The sequence below is a fragment of the Harmonia axyridis genome, chromosome 5 (assembly GCF_914767665.1).
Source record: "Harmonia axyridis chromosome 5, icHarAxyr1.1, whole genome shotgun sequence".
Classification (NCBI taxonomy): Eukaryota; Metazoa; Arthropoda; class Insecta; order Coleoptera; family Coccinellidae; genus Harmonia; species Harmonia axyridis.
The window spans coordinates 794,358-806,061 of record NC_059505.1 but is presented as its reverse complement, the minus strand read 5'-3'; the positions used below and the strand labels follow the sequence as shown (position 1 = coordinate 806,061).

At 33.8% G+C, this 11,704-nt stretch overlaps 1 protein-coding gene across 1 annotated transcript; it reads left to right on the top strand.

Annotated features, from left to right (window-relative positions):
* The first annotated feature begins 1,843 nt into the window (after positions 1-1,843).
* On the top strand, positions 1,844-10,918 carry LOC123679612 (clarin-3). The gene is made up of 5 exons (XM_045616984.1): positions 1,844-2,168; positions 8,080-8,321; positions 9,987-10,172; positions 10,234-10,369; positions 10,648-10,918. The coding sequence occupies exons 2-5, from the start codon at positions 8,102-8,104 to the stop codon at positions 10,778-10,780; spliced, it is 675 nt and encodes a 224-aa protein (XP_045472940.1). The 5' UTR covers positions 1,844-2,168; positions 8,080-8,101; the 3' UTR covers positions 10,781-10,918.
* The last annotated feature ends 786 nt before the right edge of the window (positions 10,919-11,704 follow it).

Sequence of the window (11,704 nt, the reverse complement as noted above, 5' to 3'; positions counted from 1 at the left end):
CGAAGAAGTCAAAATGTTCCTATTTTGTTAGCGGAGAATGAGATTATGCTAAGTAAAATGTATATTATCAAAACAATCCACTTGAGATGATTTTCAAATCAAACTCCAAGGTCACATTGAATGTCTGCCTTTGATGTTCCCATGAAGACTAAGAAACTTTCATTTGAAACATTTTTTGCTCTAGGCTCTTTTCAACGAGTTATTTGAGTGGATCTTTCAAAATGGGTCACCCTTTATAAGTTGGTCTACAAGATCTGTTTTGTTATCAGTCGAAATATAACCTGAAGAAGCCACAGTTTTGTCGAAACAAAACATTGAACATTAAAAGAAAGTGGAAATGACTTTGTTTCATTATAACTTTTTCAATTTCAACTAGAATTAATTATAGTGGGTGGTCCAGATTTTAGTTCAATAACTTTGGCGTTAGATAGACTCTTTTCATGAAAAAAGTTCATATCAACCTATATCCTAACAAGCTTCGTTTTCGAGATACAGGGTGTTGAAGTTAGAAAAAAAATCAGTTTTTTACTTAAAACTCAAGTTTTAATTATTATTACATGCATTGTGTTAATTTTTAGGTACATATTGAAGTCTAGATAATGAAATTTATCGAATTAGGTAAGTGTCACCTGCTGAAATTATCCAGTGGCGTGGATATAAGGGTGTGATGATCCTTTTCTTATTGAAAATCTACTCCACAGTCTTTTTTTCGAAAAAAATGATTTCATTTCTGCAATCAACAGAGGTTCATCAAAAAAATGGTCCCTTGAATTTTTTTCATAGAATGTATCGTTTTCTAGATAATCAAAGCAAATACTAATCATAAAAATCTATACAGAATTAAATTTTTCAAATTTTCCCATTATAGTGATAAATGAAAGTACAAAAATTGGCGTAGTATATTAAAACGCTTTCAGATGCAATTTAATTGAACATTTCAGCAAACGTGTCTTTCAATAAATCGATTGTGGCACGAGATGTGTGACATGTTGCGCCGTCTTGTTGGAACCACAGCTCCTGGACATCATGGTTGTTCAATTCAGGAATGAAAAAGTTAGTAATCATGGTTCTATACCGATCACCATTGATTGTAACGTTCTGGCCATCATCGTTTTTGAAGAAGTACGGACCAATGATTCCACCAGCCCATAAAGCGCACCAAACAGTCAGTTTTTCTGGATGTAACGGTGTTTCGACATACACTTGAGGATTAGCTTCACTCCAAATGCGGCAGTTTTGTTTGTTGACGTAGCCATTCAACCAGAAGTGCGCTTCATCGCTAAACAAAATAAAATGGACGTAGTGCGCAATACGTACTCCGCACAACCATTATTTTCGAAATAAAAATTGCACTATTTGCAAGCTTTGTTCAGGCGTGAGTCTATTCATGATAAATTGCCAAACCAAACTGAGAATAAATCACTTGATAGCTGTTAAATCGGTCGCCATCTTGAACAGTAATGCCAACTTGAAGTTGTATACCTCGAAAAAAAAAACACCCTATAAAAAACTGTTTTTTTTTTCAACTTCAACACCCTGTATCTCGAAAACGAAGCTTGTAAGAATATATGTTTATATGAACTTTTTTCCATGAATAGAGTTGTTCTATCTAAAGCCAAAGTTATTGAAATAAAATCTGGACCTCCATGTATTTAAGAAATACTCATCATTCATTTTGGTCACTACGCCACTGAGCGATTCTTGAAATTCTCTCAGAGGGCTATGGAACCCTCTATAGTTGTTCGGTACCATGGAGATCACATATGGCTATTTTCGATTTTACGGTGAATGGAGATGACGATTGTTTTCACCTGGCTCACCTCGATCAACGGATACATGCGTACAGGTGCAAGTTTTTTAAGGTTATGGGCACGAATATGGCGTACTCTAGGTACATCTGACCAGTAAGAAACCATCCAGCATCGAAGGACCAGCTGACAGCTGGAAAAATTATTTTTTTTTTTTTGATTGATACTAGTGGGCGTGTTCGAAAGTTATTCGAAATTGGTTTGGACAAAGAGGATATATTGCTGTTTGGTGAAGGTTTTTTGTAATTTGGAATTTGGATACTCGGGTCCAGTAGAAATGAATGATTGATGAAGTGTGGTGACTTCAATGCTGCGTTGAGATGAAAACTACACTTTGAAATTGGAATTTTTGGAAAGTGGGTGAGTAATCTTGAAATGTTGATGCCTCAGGGGGGTCACAAGATTATAGTTTGGATGGAGGTGAAGGAATTGTTCCTGTATGTACATGGAATATTTTTATATCGAAATATTTCACTCGAATTTGCAATACCTGGACCTCAAAAAAATGAATAAAAGCTCATTCATGGAAAGTTTATACAATTTTTTCAATTGAAATGATTACGTAGACCACGAAAATACTTAAAATTGGGCGATTAGTCCATTATTCCACAAATTATTGGTTATAAGCTGAAATTTTCAAAAAAAAATTCTATAATTTTCTCGAGGCTGCCACCTCTTGTGGACGCAAGATGAGCACTTGAAACCTCTTCATGTTTTAGATCATAACTCGATCTTTGAAAAACGTTTAGGTTTTTGTATAAAGATGCAATTTTTACTGATCTTTCACAAATTTCCAGTTCAATTTTTTCCTAAACTATAAGATTTACGACAAATCGGTCAACGGAGTTAAAATTGAGGATACCTACCTAATTAGCCAAATTTTGTACTCACTCGAAAATTTTTATATCGAAAAATTTCACTCGAATTTGGAATACCTGGACCTTAAAAAAATTAAAAAAGTAAATAAAAGCTCATTCATGGGAAATTTATACAATTTTTTCAATTGAAATGATTACGTAGACCACAAAAATATTCAAAATTGGGAAATTAGTCCATTATTCCACAAATTATTGGTCATAAGCTGAAATTTTCAAAAAAAATTCTATAATTTACTCGAGGCTACCACCTCTTGTGGACGCAAGATGAGCACTCTTCATGTTTTAGATCGTAACTCGATCTTTGAAAAACGTTTTTATTTGAGGGGTCTGTGATGAATATTTTAGGAGATATAACGATTTTTGTATAAAGATGCAGTTTTTACTGATTTTTCACAAATTTCGAGTTCAATTTTTTCCTAAACTATAAGATCTACGACAAATCGGTCAACGGAGTTAAAATTGAGGATACCTGATTAGCCAAATTTTGTACTCACTCGAAAATTTCTATATCGAAAAATTTTACTCGATTTCGCAATACCTTAAAAAATTTAAAAGTTCCTTCATGGGAAGTTGATACCATTCTTTCAATTGATTTGATCACGTAGATCACGAAAATGCTTACCTACAGTTGGGCGATTATTTCAGAAATAGTAGGTCATAAGCTGAAATTTTCAAAGAAAACTCTATACTTTTCTCGAGGCTGCTACCTCTTCTGTACCAAGACAAGCATTCGAAACCTCATCATGTTTCAGATGAGGGCTCGATCTTTGAAAAACGTTGTTATTTGAGGGGTCTGTGACAAATATTTTAGGAGATATAACGATTTTTGTATAGAGATGCAATTTTTAATGATTTTTCCCAAATTTCGAGTTTCTTCGGACAAGTTTGCGATGTGAAAAATCGAAACCGTGTGCATCGCTCAAGACGAAGAATATTGCTGTAGGTTTGTCGATTCCTCTTCGATCTTGAGAATTAGGCATTCCAAAAATGACATTACACCGTGTTTTTCATGAAGACTTATGTCTTAAGGCTTTTGAAGTGTAGATAACACAAGAATTCTAATCGGTTGATGACCAACAACCTCGTATCTTCACTGATTGTGTCGAAATGCATCAAAATGATCTGGATTTTCATCGAAAAATCATCTTCAGTTATGAGGCCAATTTTCACTTCGGAATTTCAACATTTATTGATTTCTTATTTGAAATATATTCTTTTTTTCAACTCTTTTGGGAAAAACTTCAGTACGGATCACCATAACTTTCGTGTTTAGAATATCGAATACTATCTAAATATCTATTGACTTCTGATAAGGTCACATTCCTTCTTAGGCTTCAAAGAGAAGTGATAAAAATCTAGCTATCTCGATGAGAGATTGATCGTAATCTCAACATTGGTACATGATGATTTGGATTTCATACCGAGATACTGCTAAGACACATTTTGAACCAATAAAACAAAGTAGGAGAAAATATCGGGTTCCATTCAGATCTCATCACTAAACTATTCAGATAATGACAATGCTAAGATATTTACCACCAAATTGAATGATAGGCATCTGAAGATGGAATTATTGAAAAGTGCTGTTTATGATAATTTTAGTGGAATTCGATTGGGAATAACAAAAAGAGTTGAAACGCTTTGTTTCATTTTAGAATTGTCTTTTCCCAAAACCTACGTCAACTAATGATTCATAAAAAGTTATAGAATGATCCATTTCAAAACAATAATATCTATATCTTTCAGTTAATCGAAATTTGGGTTGATCACTTTTACATAACATTGGAAAAAAATAAATACACGCCACTGGAAAGCCTAAACAATTTTGAAATTTCTCAGAATGCTCAATTCTTTTTTTTTTCGGAATATTCTTGTAGGAAATCTGTTTGATGCACAGTAAATGTTTCTGTACTTTTTCTTTGAACTTGATCTTCCGTCAGTATCTCTATTATGTAAGTTTTTCTACTGGAAGACATCACCGTCTATATGTTCCACAAAACCTTCGTTTTGTGATCAGCTGAATTGCATTAAGCATGTGAGACTCACTCATTTAGCAATTATTGCAATAATCAAGTTTACTATTACAAAATAATTCCTTATTGTAAAAGATGAAAAAAAATACGTTTGACATAATAATTTCATAATTTGTTAGTGTTCCCATTGTCTCATACTACTCTTATTGTCTTGATTCATGATTCTCAGATCGAATTGTGCAGTCATCACCATCACATAGTGAAAACAAACCGAACTCAACTATGCGTTAAAAAAATTGTTGGTACTTCCGCTTCATTGTAACCTAGAAGTGGTGACTAGTGTAAAAACTTCCTTGTTTCATATAAATCATGTCGGTTCCGATGAAAGATTTGACGGATGAATTTGTATTTTGTTCTAAAGAAATTACATTCATCGAAAAATTGTGCTTCCTTAAATTATAAACTTAATTTTTGAAGGATTATTTTTCTGTTTTTTCTTTATTAAAAAAGTGTTGCTTAATTAGAATGTTATATACTTTTAGCCGTTGTCTACACAAGGTGTTCCTTGAATTGGAGACGCAAAAATAAATGAGGGATTCTCCAGACAGTATTTTTCAAGTTTTTTTTTCCTAGCATCTGCACTTCACTGAAATTTGGAATATACAGGGTGTTCTGATTTGTTTCCGACAAACTGAAATGGGTGATAGATCACATCATTTTAAGCAAAAAAGTTCCTATGAACATGGGTCCGGAAATGCTTCGTTTCCGAGATACAGGGTGTTAAAGTTGAAAAAATAATTCGCGTTTTCTTTAATATGTTTTGACTGCTTCGAAATCCTTTCATGAAATTATTCCTATTCAAATATTAAATTTAAATTCATTTTGAAAATTTCTAAGGCGAAATGCATGCGGATTTTCTATTGCCCACTAATAAGTAGAAGTGGTATGCTATGTAATTGTTGTTTTTAAGTGTTCTGAATATTCTGTTTCCTGAAATATTGCGTTGTTGGGATGCTTTACGAATACTGAGTTTTTATTTTCTTCGAGGGTCTGTAAAATCCTATTTCTCTGTAGATGATTTCTTCTTTGTATGCTTCGTTCGGGCCTTTGTTAACCAATACCATTTTCCTGTATTTGTTGATAAGCTATTAATTTAGTTAACTATAATTATAATTAATGACATCTGAACCTAACACACTTTAAATCTGTCATTGTGTATAGCCATTTTAAATCTATTGCCGCAACAATTGTTGAATGTAAAACAATCAATCATTCGAAGATGTCATTTGTGCATTCAACAGAACGGTGGACATTTCGAACACCTTCTTTAAAAATTATTATGTTATTTTGTTTTGTTCTAAATTGTTACTTCTTAAAAATATTTAAGTTAAAATTATTACAAATTTGTTTCTACATGTTTTAGAGATTACAAAAATATGGATTTGGCTTTAAATGCGTTTTTCTCTGAAACGGTTGCCCCTAGCAACTTGAATGGGGTATACCTTTTTTAACTAGAAAAGTCAGGGGAATCGATTTTTTAGTCCAAAATGACGTACAGGGCAGCACAGAAAAGTTGCAACGGTTTAAAGGGGACGAAATGATTGCCAGTGGCGCCCTCTAGAAAATACAACCAAATCGACCACAAATTTGAATTTCTCACCTCAAAAAACCCTATGTACCAACTTTCATGCAATTATTTGGAATCAGTCGAAAGATATTTAAGAACACGCGAATTATTTTTTCAATTTTAACACCCTGTATCTCGGAAACGAAGCATTTCCGGACCCATATTCATAGGAACTTTTTTGCTTAAAATGATGTGATCTATCACCCGTTTCAGTTTGTCGGAAACAAATCAGAACACCCTGTATATTCCAATATTCACACCACGCGATATACAATTTTTGATTGCGAATCTACAGGGAGATATTTTTTCTGGAACAGTACCAGTTTTTTTCTTCCAGACCTTTTTTTGGTTGACCACCTGTAGTTTGTAAAAATGTGAAATGAAACTCTGATCGGTCTGATCTTGAACTGAACTTTTTGGTAACTTGTATTTTTGTCCTATTTGCTATACCGATTTGGGCACAAAACTTTCAAACCATTCTCACAAAATCCCCAGAAAAATCCAAATTAAAAAAAAAAAACAGAAAGTGAGCTGCGATGAATAAGTTAATTATTAGTTTTGATACTTATTTTCCCGACATATAGCAATGATTCATGTAGATTTGATAAAGTAGTATTATCATCTCAAAAAAGTTATTCTAGAAGAATCACCCTGTATCTCGTAAACAAAACGTTTGGGGGCCCATGTTTATGGAATATTTTTTCCAAGGAATCTTTCATTTTGGTGTTTATCTCCAATTAAGGAATACCTTGTATAGTGATCGAAAGTGTGAATCATTTCGTCAATAACTCAGTTTAGTTTGACAGTCTATTCGTTTATTAAATGAGAAAGGAAATACGTACCTATCTCATTATCATTCATTAACTTTCGGATGTTAAAAGTCCTTGTCTGATGAAAAACACAACTCAAGGTCCAAATTCTAGATATTGATTCAATATGAACAAGTGAAACTTATATTTTTAGAGATCGAATATTTTTGCAACACCCAAGATGGATCTTGAGATGATAATTTGGATGGTATGGCCATTTCTTTCGATTCTAAATTTGTTTTTTTTTTTCATTTCAAGAAAATTATTCATAATATAGAATTTTTTATGTTTATATACATGGTTTTGAAACGAAATATAAGCTGTATCTTCTTTCAAAGAACATTTCACTATTTTATTTGGATACATAAAATTTTTCTTTCAAAAGAAACCTTTGCAGTTTATCGATATATAGACTCCCCCATGGAAAAACATTGAAGATAAGAATGTAAATGTTTTTTAACAATAATTCATTAAAAACTCATCATAATGAACCTTGTGTGCTTCAATTGTACGCAAATTATCCACAAGAACCACGAAGTGTATAATGTAAAGTAGATATCAAGGACATCAAGAAGACATTAAGATTGTTATAGTGTGTTTCATGAAATTCTGACTGTTCGATAAAATATCACCAACTTAACCACATCTGAAGAATTGAAATAACTAACAGAAAACAAGATATTTTTCACAATGGCATGTATTTTATCAAATAACATTTATTTTATTTTACAAATAACTCGGATACATTTATGGTAGGCATCTCTCGAGAATAAGATCCTTTAATTTTGATGGAAAAAAAATCATCAGAAAGTTGAGGACTCATAATCAGGAAATTAAGAAGACACATCAGTACGATCGCATTATTTTATGCATTGATTTATTTATCCTTTTCTATGATTTATATTCAACATTTCAATTTTATTGTAAGATTACTACCTGATGTGTTGGTAATTACCTAGTTGATAAATAATTGTATTTTTTCAGGTATGACAAAGATGTTGAAACCATGAGTCTCATGAAACGGGGAATGATATTCATCACCTTCTTTGGGTCATGCCTTGCCATGGCCCTAACAATAGTCAGCTTAGGAACAAAATTCTGGATCACCTCTAGGGCAAAGAGAACATCAAATCCACTAGAGAGTGATGGAATCATAAATTTTGGCCTTTTCGATGGAAAAAAAGAACTAAATGTGGCCTATGGATGGCGATCCTATGACATAGATGGTAATTTTCAAATACAAATATTCTAGAATTACAATAACGTTGGATATGAAGACGGGAAAAGTACTGACGTTTTGGAGCTCCTCTTCATGAAGATTTAGATTTTAAGGGATTTCATTGCACCGCTACTTTATGGTCTATTGTGCTCCTCATCAGATCTGTTCTCGTCATTAGTCGTAGTAGTTAATAGCTAGTCTTCAAGTTCCAGAGTTCTAATGAACTCTAGTTTCTGGGATGGCTTCAAGGAGATTACTTTCTCACTTCTACAAGTTTCTGGTCTAAAGCATTCTTTGCGTTGGTTAGCGATGATGGCATTCCGTCACCAGGTGACCAGAAGTTTCTTCCTCTAGTTTGTGATTTCTTCAACTGGCCATAATAGTTTTAATAACACTGACGTTCAAAAATGAAATTCAAATTCGGATTACAAATGTTCATATGACCAACATAATAACGGGTGTTTTTTTTCGAGGTATATAACTTTAAGTTGGCATTACTGTTCAAGATGGCGACCGATTTAACAGCTGTCAAGTGATTTATTCTCAGTTTGGTTTGGCAATTCATCATGAATAGAATAGACTCACGCCTGAACAACGCTTTCAAATAGTGCAATTTTATTTCGAAAATAATGGTTCTGTGCGGAATACGTATCGCGCACTACGTCCATTTTATTTTGTTTAGCGATGCAGCGCACTTCTGGTTGAATAGCTACGTCAACAAACAAAACTGTCGCATTTGGAGTGAAGCTAATCCTCAAGTGTATGTCGAAACACCGTTACATCCAGAGAAACTGACTGTTTGGTGCTCTTTATGGGCTGGTGGAATCATTGGTCTGTACTTCTTCAAAAACGATGATGGCCAGAACGTTACAGTCAATGGTGATCGGTATAGAGCCATGATTACTAACTTTTTCATTCCTGAATTGAACAACCATGATGTCCAGGAGCTGTGGATCCAACAAGACGGCGCAACATGTCACACAGCTCGTGCCACAATCGATTTATTGAAAGACACGTTTGGTGACCGCCTAATTTCACGTTTTGGACCTGTGAATTGGCCTCCAAGATCTTGTTTTTAACACCGCTAGACTACTTTCTGTGGGGCTATGTAAAGTCATTGGTCTATGCGGATAAGCCACAAACCCTTGACCATTTGGAAGACAACATTCGCCGTGTTATTGCCGATATACGGCCACAAATGTTGGAAAAAGTAATCGAAAATTGGACGTCCAGATTGGAGTACATCCGAGCCAGCCGTGGCGGTCATATGCCAGAAATCATATTTGAAATGTAATGCCACAAGATTATCTTGCGGATAAAAAAAATTCATGTCAATCGAATAATCCATCGTTGTTTTATTGCATATTTAAAGTTCTATAGCTCTAAAAAAAACAGCCTTTATTTTGAACACATTTTCTTTCCATTGGCAGCTCGTAAGCTGTTTAAGAGGCAGTGCTGCCTCTGTGATACCTTATTGGATGCCAACTTGAAACATGAAACAGTTTAGGACTAAACATTTTTGTTTTTAATTAAGACTTAAATACATCAGAATTTACACCTAATTTACTTTCGGATTCAATCCATCACAAGAATATATTTACATATTTTTCCAGTCTGTTGATTGAAATTCAAATAACTGCACATATACAATTTGTTTGTTTGTGTTTTTCAGTGTTACACCTTCTGAAATTTGAGCCAGAATTCATGAACTACTCTATTTGGTTAGGAACCGTGGTAACAGTTTGTGGGAGTCTTGTATTTTCAGCACTTGGAGCTGTTTTCACCATTATTACTGTTTCTAGAAGATCCAAATACACCAAAGGGTCGGTTAAACTTTATCTATGGAACTTCTTGGCTTGTAAGTTGAATAATTGAGCGAAAAATTAGTAGACAAAATGAGTTAACCTTGAATTTTATAGTGCTATCACAAATAGGCGCAATCATTCTTTGGCTGGTCCAGTTTTATATGAAGCTGCAGTACAACGTTTTATCAAGGGAAGACAAAGACAACATGTGGTCATCTGAAGGATTGTCTGAACTAGGTTACTCATTTTGGTGAGTATGGACAATTTTTTTACAGTTTAAAACTTTCTTGTCTTTCTTTAAAATTGCTCAAATTCCTATGGAACCAATTACTTCTATTTTCTATTAAAAAAACAGTACTTTTCATATGGAAGCTCATATTATTTCTCTTTGAATACGTTTTTTTTTGTTATTGACTATATGTTATTTTTCTCACCAATTTTTTTCAAGCATTCGTGAGGACAATTTGCAGCGAATATTTTGAAAAAGGAGACCAAAAAATGTTTTCATTCAAAAAGTGTTTTTTTTAGGTGTGTTACTGGTGCAGCTGCCGCAACTTTATGTAATATTTTCATTATATGCATTGCAAACAGTGATGACGATGTCGAGCAAGTAATATCAGTAGTAGAAGAGAAAACTAACGGAGCAATAATGCTTTATTAACCCCACATCAACCAATACCTATTGTTTATCGGAAAAATGACTGAAATATTGTTTATATATTTATACCAATTTTTATATCTTATTAACATTATTTATTATAATTTTAAGAACTTTAATGATTAAATCATATTAAAAGAAGTTGTTGATATCATTCCATATCATAGTTATTAGGCCAATTGAAAAGTCCCCGGGCTGAAGCACAGATGGCGGTGCTAGTATTGAATTCATATGATTTTTAATTAGTACCGACCTTCAAACGATACGTGTCAAAATTTTACAGCAGTCCGACCATTAGTTTGTGAGATATTGCGTTGTGAGTGTAGCTACTTTTGTTATTTGAAAACAGATGGAAAAAAAGAATTTTTGCTGATAAAATATTGCTTTTTGAAGGGAAAAAATTCAGTTGAAGCAAAATCTTGGCTTGATGAAGAGTTTACGGGGTCTGCACCAGGAAATTCAACCATCATTGATTACTATGCTAAGTTTAAACGTGGTGAGCACCGAAGACGGCGAACACAGTAGACGCCCAAAAGAGGATGTCACCGACGAAAAAATCAAAAAAGTCCACAAAATAATTTTGAATGACCGTAAAGTGAAGGTGATCGAGATAGCAGACGTTGTGAAGATATCATCTGAACGTGTACATCATATCATTCACGAATATTTGTACATGAGAAAGCTGTGTGCAAAATGGGTGCCACGCGAGCTCATAATCCATCGAAAGCAACATCGTGTTAATGATTCTGAGCAGTGTTTTAAACGGTCTAAGAGCAAAAAACCTGAATTTTTGCGTCGATATGTGACAATGGATGAAACATGGGTCCATCATTTCACTCCGGAGTCCAATAGACAGTCAGCTGAGTGGACTGCACACGATGAACCGAATCCAAAGCGAGGAAAAACTTAGCAGTCAGCTGGCATGGT